At 59.3% G+C, this 16,525-nt stretch overlaps 2 protein-coding genes across 2 annotated transcripts; both read right to left on the minus strand.

The window, feature by feature from the left end:
• Positions 1–10: 10 nt before the first annotated feature.
• Positions 11–4,300, minus strand: LOC308055880 (prolactin-releasing peptide receptor-like; the record flags this gene model as incomplete). The annotated part of the gene is made up of 2 exons (XM_080370440.1): positions 11–2,310; positions 3,900–4,300. 2 exons carry the CDS (start codon positions 4,298–4,300, stop codon positions 1,677–1,679), a joined length of 1,035 nt encoding a protein of 344 aa, XP_080226566.1. The 3' UTR covers positions 11–1,676.
• Positions 4,301–8,713: 4,413 nt separating this feature from the next.
• Positions 8,714–15,709, minus strand: ADRB3 (adrenoceptor beta 3). The gene is given in 7 exon segments (XM_080370436.1): positions 8,714–8,805; positions 9,141–9,234; positions 9,332–9,451; positions 9,564–9,931; positions 9,934–9,960; positions 14,094–14,096; positions 14,099–15,709. Coding segments are annotated over 7 exon segments (1,986 nt in total). The 5' UTR covers positions 15,387–15,709; the 3' UTR covers positions 8,714–8,719.
• Positions 15,710–16,525: the final 816 nt, after the last annotated feature.

Here is a 16,525-nt window from a genome sequence, read left to right on the forward strand (position 1 = left end):
CAGAGGGTGTACAGGTGCCTCTACAGGTGTATATGCAGGTGTATGCAGGTGTATGTACAGGGTGTACAGGTGCATCTACAGGTGTATATACAGGTGTATGTACAGGTTTGTGCAGGTGTATGTACAGGGTGTACAGGTGCCTCTACAGGTGTATATACAAGTGTATGCAGGTGTATGTACAGGGTGTACAGATGCCTCTACAGGTGTATATACAGGTGTATGCAGGTGTATTTACAGGGTGTACAGGTGCATCTCCAGGTGTATGTACAGGGGTGTACAGGTGCAGCTACAGGTGTATGCACAGCGGTGTGCAGGTGTGTGTACAGCATGTACAGTGTATGCACAGGTGTGTACAGGTTTATGTATGGGGTGTGAAGGGGTGTACATACAGGTGTATGCATGTACAGCTCTGTACAGGGTGTGTGTATATGTACAGTGGTGTGTGAATGGGCGTGTGTGTGTACAGGACAGGGGCTGTGTGTGCATCCATAGAGGTGTCTGTATGGTCACGCGTGTATGTACAGCTGCGTGTGTGTGCAGCTGTGGGGGGGTGTATGGGGGAGTGGTTTTGTGCTTGCCTGGGGCTGTGCATGCACAGGGCAGCGTGTGTGGGTGTTGTGGAGGGTTACAAGTGCCTGTGCGTACTGGTGGGTGCTTGTCTGGGGGTACAGGCTGGGGGGGGCGGGAGGGGGGCTGGTGCAGGGTGGCTGGTGCAGGGTGTGCATGGCAGGTGTGCAGGGCTGCGGAGCAGACTACCCTGTCCTGGTGTGGCTCCATCCCCTCACCTGCCCTGAGCCTGCAGGGAAAGTACCGATGCTTCTCTAAAAACAATCTGGCAGGAGAAATTCCATTTCCAAAACCCGAGCGAGAATCAATTTCATGGTTGCTGTACGATTCATTTAATGAAACAGGCAGCTACTTACAGCCGTCGCCCCAGCGAAATGCTTTTCACCCCTTCCTCGCACTCCTGCAGACCCATTTTCTTCATTAATTTAGAATAATGACACTGTGAGGTTCCAAAGCGAAGCACGCAGCCCTGCCAGGCGCTGTGTCCTCCAGGAGCTGTGCTGCCCCATCCCATCCATCCCACCCCATCCCCTGCTCCCCAGAGCACCCACCCCCCACCCAGCGATGCTGGTAATGCTCTGGTCCCCCCACTCTCTTCAAAGCACGGCAGCCTCAGCACGAGGCGCCACCAGCCCTTTGGACCACAGCATCCCAGGGCATCCCACCAAGCAGCCAGTCATGGAGCCAACCCTGGGGACGGGGACAGTCTGTGGGCCACACGTGCTGCCCTGGGGGGGAGATTTGAGACCCTTGCGGGAGGGATGGGTTTTGCTGGGACTGGTGAGGCTGCAGGTGTGCAGTTGGGGGTGGCTAGGGCAACTTGCAGGGAAAAGCTGCAGGAGATGCATTTTTGCTCATGCCAGCGGCTGTCGTGGTGGCAAAGGCTGCTCGGGGCGTGCCAGGAGCTGAGCCGAGCACCTGTTGCAGGGCAGGCGTAGGGAAGGATGCTGCAGCAAGTGCTGCAAACCCCTGGGCAGGCAGGAGGACCCTGGTTGCCTCTGGTCCCGCAGGCAGGACAGCATCCCCAGCCCCTCAGCAGCGAGGAGAGCCCTGCCATCCACGGGGTGAAGCACACGGCCGTGGAGGGGCTGGGGAGCGAGACCCCAGCCTCAGAGCATGCCTCCAACAGCCCCACAGTTCTTGGCAGGGATGATTTTCCTCTTGCAGGCGAACATCTTTCGGAGCTCCCCGCGGAAGCGGTCGTGCAGCCAGGCGTAGAGGAAGGGGTTGCAGCATGAGGAGCTCATGGCAAACCAGTGGCAGAGCAGCTGGATGAGGAGGAAGTAGTGCTTGTTGATGAGGTTGATGTCGATGTCTCGGATGATGTTGAAGACGTGGATGGGGAGCCAGCAGACCCCGAAGGCCGCCACCACCAGCACAATGAGGCGGAAGATCTTTCTTTTCCTCAGACGGTCAAACTCGGCTTGGCTCTGCGTGGGGTGGCCAGGGACCACCCGGTTCCTCAGCTTCACTGAGATGCAGATGTAGGAGAGGGAGACGGCAGAGAGGGGAAGGATGTAGGTGACGATCAGGGTGCCGTAGGCATAGGCCAGGCGCTGCGTCTCCTTCTCCATCCAGAACTCCTCGCAGATGGCGAAGCCCTCCTGCCGAAACTCCACGTGGTAGGTGTGGGCGATGGCGGGGGCCACCAGCACGCAGGACAGCAGCCAGATGCCCCCCACCACAGAGATGCAGCTGGTGACTGAGATGCGCTTCTTCAGGGGGTGCACAGTGGCGTAGTACCTGCAGGGAGGTAAATGGGGGAGCCTGAGCCCTAGAGCAGCCCGGCAGCCCAAGCCCCCCCCCCCCCAGCAGCCCCCAGGGCAAGGGGTGGCTGGCGGCAGGGCTGGGGCCATGGGAGGCAGAGCCCTACCAGCTCCAGGAACAGGGGCACGGCCTTGGGCTGGGAAGGGGCTGGCTGGGAACAGGGGGGACAACTGCATCCCCTTGCTCTGCCATGGAGCCCCTGGAAGGACTGGGTTGCTTCTGCCACCTTCGAAAGCGGGGCCAGGCATGGAGCGCGGAGCATCCCTCCTGCAGCCTGTCTCTGGACCCACCTTGAGGACCGCAGGCAGCACTGAGTGAATGACAATAAAAGCCAGCAGTTCCTCCTTTACTTCCTCCTCCCCTGAGCATCTTCCACTCCTCTCCGTGGCAGTCCTTATGATCTCCCTTACAACCAAGGGCTGGTCCTAAATGGGCTCCCAGCAAGGTACCTTCAGTGACCGTAATTAGATGTTATGCAGCTCTTTTGCATACTAAGTGCTCTGCCCCCTGGCACAGCCCGCCACTTAGTATTGCAGCATTTGCTATCGCAACACTAAATATTGCAACGTTCAGGAAAGCACTGACAGCTCTTCGTGTGCTTTGCTCGCAGGCTTGTGCTGAAGCCCGAGACCAGCAGAGGCCCGGGGCAGCCGTGTGCTCCCCCTCATTGGAGCTGGAGGATTTGAGCTAAAATTGTCCATTTGCTATAAATCCCAATGACGTTTTATGAATGTGCTGAGGACAGTGTAATTTGGTGGCTGCCTCTTTAGCAGGAGAAACAAGCAATTAATTTTCACCCCCCAAAAAAGGGCTTTGCTGAAGAGCAAAAGGAGAACATCAGCACTGCTGGGGACATCTCAAGCCCCTGGCGAGAGCAGCACAGCTCTGCCAGCAGTCCAGCCTCTCTCAGCTATTCCACTCAAATCTTTCATTTTTTTAATCGTCTCTTTTTTCCCCTCTCTTCCCATCATGGTCCTGCCCTGCTCCCGCCTGGGGCAGAGGCATATGAATGTGAGAGGCACTCTCGGTGCTGCCAGCATCGCACCCATCCCTGCGAGGTTTGGAGCACCTTTTATGAGGTGAGGTCTCTATGGAAACACAATTTTTACAAACCACCCCCATCAGACCCTGCCCAGGCGCACTCGGGGATGCGAAAGTGCTCTTCACCCAGGGGCCAGAGCACAGCATGATTTGAGTGCAGATTTGTCTGGCAAAGTATGAAGAACCAGGAGCAAACTCCAGCGAGTCCTTGTGAGAGAGCAGCGCCTGCCGGGAGCACAGATCTGGCTGCGAGGGAGCAGATTTCAGTAGCGATGGCTTTGTACAGGCAGGCGTGAAACCGCACAACACCATTTCCCGATGCGGCCAGCCGAACGCCCCCACTGCACTTCCTCCACCTGAGCTCGAGTCCTGATGCTAAAGAGGAGGCTGCAGAGACACTGCAGAGATCCCCTGGATTTTTCCTTTTCCAGTTTTGAGCATACAGCACTTAACACCCCAAGCTGACCAAGCAGCAGCTTGAGGGGACTGGGGACCCCCAAGCCACCCACCCTGCTGGTGCTTACCTGTCCACTGCGATGGCCATGAGTGTGAAGACGGAGACATAAACTGTCATGGGCTGCATCAAGAAGACAAAGTAGCACAAAAACTTCCCAAAAACCCAACCCTGGGGGTTGAAGGCATAGGCCAGGGTGAAAGGCACGCACGTAGCACACATCAGCATGTCAGAGAAAGCCAGGTTCCCGATGAAGAAGTTGGTGACGTTGTGCATCTTCTTGGTCTTGCAGATGACATAGAGGAGCAGGTAGTTGCCGAAGATGCCAACGAGGACAACCAGGGCGTAGCAGGGGATGATGAGGGGTTTGAAGGACTGGATGAGCTGCACCCCGGTGAACTGCGCGCTGGCATTGGAGTGGTTCTGCAGGGCAAGCTTGTAGACAGTGGTGTTGGCCCCGTCCCCCTCCATGGCTGCAGCTGAGCCCGTCTACCACAGGCAGGTGAGAAAACCCCTGTCTTGACCAGCCTCAGCACCCCAATATTGGGTGGTCGTGGGTTTTAGGCATCCATGGGGCACATCCTGCTCCTTGTCATGGCTTTGCTTGTGGCTGTCCTCCTGCCCAGCACCCTGCCCGGCACCCGGGGATGCTCCCCAGGATGGTGGCTTTGTCCCGTGGGTTCCTGGGGAGGGAAATGGAAAAATCAGGCTCAGAAAAGGGGTGATGCTGGCACGCAGCCCTGCATCAGGAGGGGGAGACAGCCCCAGGCTCAACAGCGGTTATCGCGTGGTAGGGAAGAAGAGAAGGAGAAAAGCAGCAGGGCTGACCATGGGCGCAGGGGAGGCACTTACCAAAATCGGGTCTCACCAGCACCCCTTTAAATGAAGCGCTTGCAGCAATCCTGCCTCTGCCCCAGCCCAGCCGGCACGGAGGGGCAGCTGCTGGCAGACAGAAAAGGGAAGCAGTGGCTGAGCCAGAAAATAGCTCCTAATGTTTCTGGAAATCATAAAGGACATTAATGGATAAACGAATAAAGATGCTCTACTACTTTTGCACTGCCTCAAAGCGTCGTGCGCCTGCACCCCGCTCATCCATCCCCCTAACGAGATTAACCAGGTCTCCTCAAGCACCAAGTCTGGCAGCCGCCAGCCCAGGTTTCATCGCTGCCGCAGTTCAGGGGGCTCAGCTGAGATGCTTTTGTAGACCCCGACACAGTCCTGCCGAAAGCAACGCCAGAGTTTCATGTCATCAGCTGTGAAGGGAATGGGGTGGGGGACAAGAAGGAAATTCAGGGAAAAAAATTAAATCAGTCCTGGAAGACGGGTCCCTGCCCGCCCGGGCTGCTCCCCACGGGCAGCTGGGTCCTGCTGGGAGCCCATCGCCGGCAGCTGGCCTCAGGGGAGCGCAGGCAGCACCGTCCCCATCCCGCAGTGCTCACTGCCAGAGCCCCGGGACCCCCTGCCCAGTGCAACCCCCTCTCCCAGGCTGTTCCCACGTCCCCTGCCTCCCTCCCACCCACTGAATCATCTCACCACCCGCTGCAGTCCAACTTTAATTTCCTGGGCTATTTCCATATATTATCTCCTGCTCTTCCCCAGCACAGGACTTGCCACCCTGCTGATTTCCTTCTGTACCAGATGTTATTTCATTCTTAAGCCCTCACATATCTCAGCTAGTAGGACTGAAGCTCACCTGGCATATTTTGGAAGTCCCCAGGGGAACCCAAGGGAGAGCTGCCCCCAGCCACAGCTTCGTAATGCGTCTCAGCAGTCCCCCAAAAGCTCTGCAGTCTGAATTTATATTAACTGGGCTTTAATATCAACTTCCATGCACCCTGCCTGCCTCACCCCACATGTCGACAAGGCACCCCACCTCAAAGGATGCTTTCAGAGGCAGAAGAGATGGTTCAGAATCGTCCCTCTTACCACATATCAGATATCGAGTATCAATCAAATATTGAATCCAAAGCCCTGCAACCACCTCCCCACTGGCCAACCCCACACGACTCTTCGTTCTGCTCCAGCTGAGCATCAGCAGGTAAAAATCCCCCCACAAATAAATTACCGTGTGCAGAAGCCTCCTCCTGAGATACGTCCTCAGCCCTGCATGCATCCCTAAACAAAGGGCTGCTTTTCCAGGTGAAGCACCTGCAGCAAAGCACTTGGCTGTGCTGCCAAGCAGCATTTGAAGGCAGTCACCTTCCCGCAGGCTGGGCAGGCTTCTGCCCTGGGCAGGCAGGGGGGAGCGGGCCCCCCCAGTGCCCCCTCACCAGCTGCAGAGGTGCAGTGAGATCGTGGTGGTCTCGGTCCCTGTCTAGCTGTGTGGCTTGGCCATGCATCCCACCCCTGCTCCCGGAGCAAGGCTAGATCTGGCCCTTTGGACCAGGATGGGGAACTGGGCAAAGCAACCTCAGCTGGGAGAATTCTTATTTATTTTAGTTTATTGCAATTAACACAAGCTTCTCTGAGTAGACAGCAGAAAAATTAAATAATTAAGAGGTATTTGGGGGAAATGCCACCCCCATCCCCAGGCTGAGGCTTCCTCCTGCCCTTTCTGCCAGCACCAGACTCCTGAGATAACGGGGGCTCATGCCAGAACCAAATGGGCACCCAAGGACACTAATGGGGTGCTCATGCATGCACTCAGTTGGTGCTCAGGCTTGCACTACCCGTGCGATTAGTTGGGTGCTCATGCATCAAATAATTGGCCATTTATGCACAAACTAAAAGGGCATTCCTGCATTTGTTAACTGGAATCTGCTCACTCAAAAAGCAGGCGAGGCTGTGACATATACCCGGTGGAGCTGTGGCGACCAGCCTGGAGCAGTGGAAGGCACAAACATTTCTGCACCGAAGCCTGGGGCAAGCCCCAGCTCCTGGGGGGATCCCATACAGCTCCCCCGGGATTTGGGGTGTGACTGTGAACATCTGGAGGACATGTACACAGCTGGAGATGTGCAGTACCGAGTAGCCAGCAAAGCCACCCCAGAACAGCTCCCAGCCCTGCCAGGCTGCGATGGTGCGAGTGCTCGGGGCTGGGACCACCTCACTGCTGAGCCCAGGACCATTGCGCCCATCGCCCTGTGCAAAGCCCACAAACTCCTGGGGAACAATTAGCATGGAAGGAATCTCTGCAGCAGCTTTTCACCTAACAGGAGCATTTTCCGCATTAAAATGTCACCCTCACATCTCCTTTCTCTGCCAAAACTCTTCTCCGTTATTCCCAAAAGAAAGTCTTTAAGCCACCAGGCACTTGGAACAGACAGTCCTGCCGGTGCACCAGGCTGGCACCCATCCTGTGCATGAACGCTGTGAGGAGCTCAGGGCTGCCTCTTCACCCTGTCCTGCCCAGGGGAGATGCTGGCTGCCATGTGCCACCACCACGCAGCAGGGTGATGAAGGGACACCCGTGCCACAGGGGAAACAGAACCCATTTTGGTGCCAGCTGGGTGGACACAGCACCAGCTACATGCCACGGGGCTGCAGCCTGCACTGGGGCCCTCTGTGCCCAGCTGGGCAGGCATGCAACCCAGTGCCCGGCACACTCCTTGTCCTTGTTTTGTCTCCATGACATTGAGATCCATCTATTAATTACCTGGCAGTTGCCATGGTTATGCCAAAGCCCTCCGGGAGATGTTGCCAGTGCAGGATGAGAGGTGCCCCTGAGGCTGTGCACAGCAGCAGCTTTCTGCTCCCCATCCCAGGGCACATCTCAAACCCAAGTGCAGGGAAGGGGGCTCCAGGCAAGGCGATGCCAGAGAAGCCCCTTCCTGGGGCGAAGGCTGCATGCGATCACCCTGTGGTCCTGCCCCCTTGCATCCCCGAGCAGACATGCTGCCAGGCTGCAGCCCGTTAGGGCTGGCAGCTGGTTTCACCCAGACCCATCTCCAGCCTCTCCCGAGCCATTACAGCCCGACAGCAGCAACTTACCCCCGCGCGCCCATCAGCTCATCTCTGTGCCCTTTTCTATTACCAGTGTGGAAAATAAAAAAAAGACCCCTGGGCCCCCTTCCCAGCCCGCCCTGCCTGCAGATCCAGGGCTCCCCTTTAAAGTCAACCGCACTGCCAGCTAATATCATGTATATAATGGGTTTGGGCAATTTTCTCAATTACGAGTTCTAATTACGTTATTTCAATGGCTGCTTGTTCTGGGCGGCTTTTGGCTGCATTTCCCTGGGCTGCTGTGAAGACAGTGACACAACTTTGTCCTGTTGATCCGAACAGGTGATGGTCCGAGCAATTCCTACCGGAACAAGAGGACCATTAGAAGGGAGCACACAGGATAATTGATGCCAGGGCTGCGCAGGGAGTGCATGAGCCCCTCGGCACCAGAGCATCTTGTCCTCCCCCAGAGACATGGCTAAGCTTATTGTGGACACACAAGCCCTGAGCCGGGACATGGTGCAGCCTTTGTCCTCCAGACATGCTGGGAGCACCCCTGAGCCCTGTCCTGGCAGCAGGCAGCTCCCCAGGCACTGCTCAGTGGGACCCCTGATCCCCCAGATCCATGGGTCAGAAGCACAACCTACAGCATCACGGCACGACCCACAGCATCATGGTAATTGCAGACACAGAATATATTTTTCCAAGAGGAGGTGGGGAGGGACAGGACAGCAAGTGAGAGCACAGCCCAGACTAATTCCAGGATATTTGCACTTTCCCACTGTTTTTGCAATAAAAAGGAAAAAAAAGAGCATTTATGGGAGCGTGGTAGGAATGGAGAGGAGACAAAGGATGATATTCAAACCCCAGACAGTTTGTGTCCCCCTGCAAGGATCTGTGCCATCTGGCATGAGGCATTTGCAGCTCCTGGCACAGGGTGTCCCCACCGTGGCCATTGTGCCAGCTCCATTCCTAGAGCCAAAGAGTTCTCACCAAGCTCTGGCTGTTCTATGATGCTCTATCATTATCCTCATCACCTACATCTTCCTCCGAGAGCTCTTCCTCATGGGCTTCGGACTGTGCATCATCTTCCACTGGGGAGAGGAGATGCATGGCTGCAGCAGGAGCGGGGGGGGCTGACCCACTGAGGGGAGGCAAAACCCCCAGCTGCAAATGCAGCCAGCAATCCCACCCCACGCTGGGAGCAGGAACACGGCACCATCCCAACCCCTTGGCACCAAAGGCAGAGCAGAAAGCTGGCACAGACCACTGTGTCGAGCCCATAAATGCAAACGAGCACTAATCCCCCCTGAAGACCGGCAATCCCCCCATCTCCAGGGTGAAGCAGCCTGGTTGAGGGCACTAGCCACCACAGGACCCAGGAGCATCCCCAGCACAGCCCCCAGCCCTGCAGCTCGGTGGCACTCACAGGTGATGTGCTGCCCGCTGAGATAGACTGGCCCAGCTCCACACTTGAGGAGGAAGGTGACAGGGGGGACCAGCTCCAGACCTTTGAGGCTGATCTGCAAAGAGTCGGAGCTCAGAGACCCTGGCCCCAACCTGGGTGAAGTTATCACCCCGTGGGCAGGGGCTGCACGCTGTGTGTTTGGTTGCCTGTACCATGGGGAGCACCGAGGTCCGCAGCGCTGCGATGGTCACTGGCTTGTGGTCTCCATAGGTGTTTTTTGAATCAACAGCCACCACGTGCAGCTCATCCCTGGCATCAGCCCCCAGGCAGATCTGTGGAGCCAAGCAGAGAGCCCGTGGTGGCAGGGAGCCCCACCGGCAGCCAGCCCTGCTGCTGGGACACAGGCTCACTCCGACGGGCTGCTCGGCAAGCCTCACATCTCACCGTTCTCAGCAGGACCAGGTGCTCCAAGAAGTCATCGTCCTCCTTCACCACACAGCTCTGGGTGCCCGTGTTCAGCTGGCAGCCTGCAGGGGTGCAGCATCGTCTGTGCACACGCAAGCTGCTCCCCCAGCAAGCCTCGGGCCAGCCAAAAGCAGAGGTTTTCCTGGGCACACACTCGATGGGAAAGGGGAACCATGCCCCGTGCACACCAGCCCAGCTGCCCGGAGAGCACAGCCACCACCTCCCCGCTTGCTCCTGCCACCAGGTCCCACCAAAGCAGCCCAGGGCATGCATCTCCATACCCCACAGGGCAGCAACAGGCTTCTCCTCCGACAGCAACCTGGAGAAGAGAGAAGAGCCACTCATCACAGCAAATCCAACACTGGCAGCAGGAACTCTGTGGAGCAAACAGCAGAGAAAAACCGTGTTCAGCTGCTCTGGAGCAGAAACACAACGCAAAAACATGACTTCAGAGCCCAGAGAGCAAACTCCCCAGTCCCAAAAGCCCAGAGCCAGGACAGCAGCTGGCCCAGCACCCCCTGGGCAGGGTAGCATTGCTAAGTGAGGGATAAAACCACCTAGCCACTTATGCATCCCCTGGGGAAATGGAAAAGCCAGTTAAATAAACATGTAGACAAAACCAGCCACAAGAGGACGAGCAGCCTCCCAGCATCAGGGGAGTGCTGCAAGCAAAGGTAGCGCTGGGTGCTCCGTGCATGCTCCCAGCACAGGGCAATTCTGACTCAGCAGAGCAACTAAAGCTTCAGGGGGGCATTTAGTGCCGAGAGCACTTGGAAACCCCGAAATGCCACACAAGCATCAAGTGCTTTGCCAGCACAGGTGCTTGATCCAGCAGCACAACCTGGCACGGGACTGGGGTGTTGGAGGGAGATGCCCCCTACGCAGCAGAGGCCCCGAAGGAGCACAGGACGTGTCCATCCCCACACACTGCCCAGCAACACATACACAGGCAGGGAGAACAGCACCCAGAGAGCAGCAAGCACCTACACCCGGTGCTGACTGCTAATAAAGAGAAAGAGAACCCCGGGGGAGGTGCTGTTTGGGAATGCAACACAGGTGCCTGGGGGGGGAGGTGGAGCCAATGTACCCCCCAGGAGGAAAGAAACCCATCTGAGGCAGCTTTAGCTTGATTAGAGATGGGCACTGGCCCTGCTAACAGAACGTGCAGGGAGCTGGAGCCCCCAGTTCCCTGGGACAGCCCCCCTTCACCCTCTGCCCTGGGCTTGCTTGCTGTTTGGGAAGTTACTCATTAACACGGTGGTCTTGCAGGGCTAACGCAGCTCCCAGGCTGGTGTTGGACTGTGTCCCCTCAGCGGGTCACCAACGGTACCCCAGGGAGGATGGGGCCACGGCAGGGCTGGGGGGCACACAGGACCCTGTGCTCGGGGTCAGCTGCAGGGGTGAGGGACCAGCCTCCCAAGAGCCACCAAACTGATGTCGAAAGCTCTATATGGAAACAGTTGCCAAGAGCTGCATTTTGCTCTTTATTTTGTGATTTCATCCTTGCTGGGTATTAAAAGCAAACCAAGCCAAGGGGGGATCCCAGCAGGAGATCACAATGCTCTAGGCATCACCCCAGCACAGGGCGCTCTGCCTCTCCTGAGCAAATGCTCACACTGCTAAAAAATTCTGGAATTATGATGGGATGGTGGTGCCTACTTTCTGGTGCCGGCAGACCCGGGGTGGGGCACAAAGCTTCCCCTCCCAGCACAGAGGGCAGGTGGGTGCTGTGCCCAGCCCTGGGGAGGGACAACCCTGCATGCCAGGGACCCTGGCAGCACCAGGCTCTGCCCACGCTTTCAGGGTGCAGGGAGATGTGGCAGGGCTGGGGGCTGGCACCATGGCATGCCCAGAGCCCGGCTTCTCCCTGCCTGCCCGCTCAGCCGGTCCCTGCAGCCCCGAGCCCTGGGCAGCCCCTTGGGAAGGGCACATGGAAGCATCATCCCTCTGCTTGGCACAGATCTGAGACATCACAGAGTTTCAAAGGTTTATTTCACACACAGGGTGGGGGGAGACAAAACAGGACAACAACTTTACAGTCACCGTGACATATTTACAACCAACATTATCCCCAAAGTCACTGCATGGTGTGGCGTGGGCACAGCTGCGAATACGAGGGCTCGTTTGTACACTGGCACCGCAGAGGAGCCAGCACAGCATCCTGGGGCTAGACCCGCCCTGCCACCGCCTCCCACCACACCGGATGCACAAAGAGGTTTAAAGCAAGAGCTTAACCTCCCTGCCCTCACCCCACTGCCCCACGCACCCAGACCAGTGTGTGGGACGAAAACTGCCCTCCTGTGATGCTCCCCCTGCCTGACCCCGCTGCTGCACCTCCAGCTTCCTCCACCCCACTCCCATCCCCAAACAGTGTGGAAACATGGGTATCTGCCCCGAACAGAGAGGGAGAAACAGAGGGAGATTTGACAAGACCATAATTCACTTTTTTTTTTTGCCCAGTCCCCCATGCTTGGAGCTCCCCTTGCTCCCCTGTGCTTCTTTGCTGAAGGTATTGCTGCCGCTCCTGGGATTGCACCCAGCCCTGGGAATGCAGTGGCTGGGGCAGGGATGGAGTGGCGATCCTGGGAAGGGCTTGTGCCTGCAGGAGGCTCTTCTCCCCTTCCTGACAGGCTGTCCGAAACCTGGCTGAGCCCGGACGACAATCTCCTTTGTCCTTTAAGAGAGCAGAGCTGCCAGCCACCACATCCCACTGCCAGCCATGCCAGGAAACATCCCCAGGTGGGAGCTCGTCCCCCATCTGCACAGTGGGCGGCAGGCACATCCCCGAGGCTGTGCTGCCTCTTGGCGAGTGGCTCGGAAGCTTTTTCCCAGCTGCTTCCAGCTCTCCAGCACCAACGGCACAGAGGAGCCATCTCCTCGGGCCTCACTGCAGCCACGAGCACTCCCGAGGGAAAGTCCCTCTCTTCTCTAGGTCGGTGCGTGCGCTGGAGGGTCCTTCCAGCGCCATCACCCCCAGCGCCGCTCCTCTGTCCCCTTCACAACGCCTGGCCCTGCAAGAAGAGGGTGGGAGGTGACACAGCATCACCCACCGGGCTCAACCCTTGCAGTGGCATAGCCCCGGGGACAGGGACCCAAGGCCACCACCCCGGGAGAAAGGGGAGCAGCGGGCACGGAAGGGGATCCGGGACTGAAGCCAGGCAAAACCCACCATGCGTGAGGTCTGGAGCTCCAGCAGCCCATCAGCCAAGGGGGTTAAAGCATCCCGGGGCAGGCAGGGGTGTCAGACTCACGTGCTGAGAGCGGGCAGCTGCCTGCGGGCTGGCCAGAGGCTGCGCTCCCCCAGGGAAGGCAGCGGCCAAAGCGGGCAGAGGAGACGCTGCGCGGGATGATCGCCCTGATCCCGCTGCAGGGCCAGCTGAGCGGGAAGCACACTCACTCTCTTCCCAGCTCTCAGCTGCTCCCAGTCAGATGGAAGGACCCACGGGTGTCTCTTTGCCGGCAAACCTTAAACAGGAGAGTGCAGGGTGTGAAGTGCCCGGACCCAGCCCACAATTCACCATCCCATGTTCCCAGTGGGCATGAATCCTTCCTCAGAACGCGCAAATTCAGGAAACACTTTCTTGCTCCTCTCTGCACATCTCTGCCGCCAGCAGCTCTGCCTGTGCGTGATGGCAGGGACCCCTCTCTCCTCCAAGTATCAGGAAGGGTTTCGGACCAGAGAAAACTGGTTAAAATCCACAGTAACCAGAATAATTCAAATTTTGTCATACTAATAAAAAACTCGGGGGAAAACACCCACCCTGTAATTTGCAAAAAAAAGTGTAAATCCACAGAAGGGTGTGGGCAGCGCGCGGGCAGGGCCACGGCACAGGCAGCCCTGCCACCCCCTGCCCTGGCTCAGGGCTGCCGCTACGGGAAGCCCATCTCCATCTGCAGGGCTGACACAGCGAGGGACGGAGGGTGACAAAGGACATTCCCTTCCCAGATTTACACTCTGTCAGAGGGCAAAGCGCCTCGCACAGCCTAGGCTGGTGACAGTGGCCCCCAGCTGCCTCACAGTGGAGGGGCTGCCTGCATTTTCCTACTCAAACAGCAGAAAGTGGGAGTGGGGGGAGAAGGGGGGTGGGATTCCCAGGCTTTGGGACACATTCCTGCTCGGCTGGTTTAGCTTCCCTATTCATCACCAGTGTTTCCTTCGCCAAGGAACAGCAGACCCCAGCTGCCAGGATGGGGTGTTCCCCAGGAAGGGACAAAGCAGGGCTGGGCTCGGACCCCAGCTCTGCAGCTCAGTGACGGGGCCAGGGTTTAGGGGAGCCTAAAGGCAGAGGGTGATGGTTCCTAGCCCCCCAGCCAAGCACCTCTCCCATGCACCCCAGAGTCTGCCTGCCCCCCAGCTCCAGGGTCTGCCTGCCCTCCGGCTCCGAGGTCTGCCCAACCTCCAGCTCTGCGCTGCACTGTCAGACCAGAGCCCCACCATCGACAAGCCCCTGCATCGTACCCCCAAAGGGTGGTCCCCCAGAGCCCCCCCAGACAAGGACTTGCAGGTACCTACTCGTCAAGCTGTGAGCACAGCGTGGTCTGGGTGCCCTGCAGCTGGGACTCGCCCAGGGGCCGCTGCCGAGGACCACTGCCCTGGGACAGGCTGGTCTCCTCCGTCCGGCTGCTGCAGCGGCTGCTGCTGCCGCTGCCCCGAGCCTCGCTGTCCTCCCCGGAGCGCCCGGGGGCTGCCACCTTGCTGTCCTCTGACGGGCCCCCCTGGGGGCTGAAGGCACAGGGGCAGCGCTGCAGGTCCTGTGAGACGGCGTGGAGCCGGCGGTCAGCGCGGCGCGGGCAGCACAGCAGCTTGCGGAAGGCACTCCTGAAGTCAGGGCTGCGGCAGTAGATGATGGGGTTGAAGGCTGAGTTGACGTAGCCCAGCCAGTTGAGGAAGAGGAAGAGCTGATCCGGCACCAGTGGCCGGCAGAAAACCTTGATGATGTTGGCCACAAAGAAGGGCAGCCAGCAGAGCGTGAAGGTGCCCATGATGATGCCCAGGGTCTTGAGCGCCTTGTGCTCCTTGATGGCCAGCAGACGGGAGGGCCGTCTCCGCCGGCTGCTCCTGGAGCTGGGGCTGGGGGGCTCCTGCAGGAACCTCACCTTGTCCTTGCCAATGAGCTGGACGTGTCGTGTAGCCACAGCGAAGACGCGGACGTAGACAAAGATCATGACGAGCAGGGGCACGTAGAAGGAGATGGTGGAGGAGATGATGGCATAGGTCATGTTAGTGACAAAGTCGCAGCAGTGCGGGTCATCGTAGCAGCGCACTGCCTGCTCGTCTGTCCCATCCCGCCACCAGTGGTTCATGATGGGCAGGAAGGAGATGAAGGCAGAGATGGCCCACACCAGGCACACCACGGCCCGCGCCCTGCCCTTGGTCACCAGCGCCTCGTACTGCAGCGGCGACGTGATGGCGAGGTAGCGATCCACAGCGATGGCACACAGCGTCTCGATGCTGGCCGTGACACACAGCACATCCAGCGAGGTCCACAGCTCACACACCATCGTGCCGTAGGGCCAGTGGCCGCTCAGCAGGATGGTGGCCCCCGGTGGCACCACCAGCAAGCCCATGATGAGGTCGGCGCACGCCAGCGAGGTGATGAAGACGTTGGTCATGGTCTGCAGCCGCGGCGTCTTGGCGATAGCCACGATGACCAGCAGGTTGCCGGCCACGATGACCAGCACGGTGAGGCTGAGGGCGGCCCCCACCACCCACTGCCGGCTCAGGCTGGCGGCCCCGCTGCAGTTGCTGCCCAGCGCCGCCGCCCCCCAGGCGCTGCCGTTGCCCGCGGGCAGGGGACTCATGGCCGCCGGGCTGGGGGGCACGGCTCCCGCGCCCCGACGTGCGCACCCGCTGCCCGCAGCAGCCCTCGGGGCGGACCGGCGGGGCTGCGGCGGGGCCGGGCTCCCCTCCGCGGCGCTCCCCGGGCCGTGCCGGGAGGAGGAGCCTTTAAAGGCGCGGGGCGGCCCCGGGCTGCCCCGCTCCGGAGATCAATGAAAGAAGAGCGGGCTGTGGCACCGCCTCCCCCACGGCCTGGCACCCCCCGGCCCCCCGCGCTCCCCTCCGGCATCCCCGCGGTGCGCCCCAGCCCCTCGCTGTGCGCCCCTCCCGTGCGCCCCAGCCTCTCTCCGTGCGCCCCAGCCTCTCTCCGTGCGCCCCTCGCCGTGTGCGCCAGCCCCTCCCGTGCGCCCCAGCTTCTCTCCGTGCGCCCCAGCCTCTCGCCGTGCGCCCCTCGCCGTGCGCCCCTCGCCGTGCGCCCCAGCCCCTCACCGTGAGCAACTTGCCGTGCGCGCCAGCCTCTCGCCATGCACCCCATGCCCTTGCAGCGCGCCCTTCACTGTCCACTCCAGTTCCTCTTTGTGCCCCTCACCGTGTGCCCCAGCCCCTCGCCGTGCTCCCCATGGCCTCTCTGTGTGTTCTAATCCCTCTCCATGCCCTCACATGCATTTCAGCCTCTCACCATGTGCCCTCCACTGTGCACTCCAGTTCCTCTCCATGCCCCTCACCATGGGCTCCAGCCCCACACCATGCACTCCAGCCCCTCGCTGTGGCCCCAGTCCCACACCATCTGTCCTGGTCCTCTGTGCACCCTGCACTGTGCCACGCACATGCCAGCGCCTTGCCATGTGCCCTGGTCCTTCTTCATGCACTCCTCATCCTGCACCTCTCTGTCCTTCTGTGCACCCCTCAGTCCCTCCATGTGCCCCTCATCACCTGCTCTGGTCCTTCTACATCCACCTCAGCACCTTGCCCTGCACCTCTTGCTCTAGACTCCTCACTGTGCACCCCAGGACTTTGCTACACGCCCCCTACCACATGTCCCTCTCAGTAAACCCCTCACTGTGCTCAGGCTCTCCCTGGGCAGGACAGGGGACAGTGACTTCCCTGTCCTCCCAACATCAGCAGAGGGTAGCAAGATGACAGCCCCACACCAAACAATGAC

The sequence above is a fragment of the Falco punctatus genome (assembly GCF_963210335.1).
Source record: "Falco punctatus genome assembly, chromosome: 20".
Lineage (NCBI taxonomy): Eukaryota > Metazoa > Chordata > Aves > Falconiformes > Falconidae > Falco > Falco punctatus.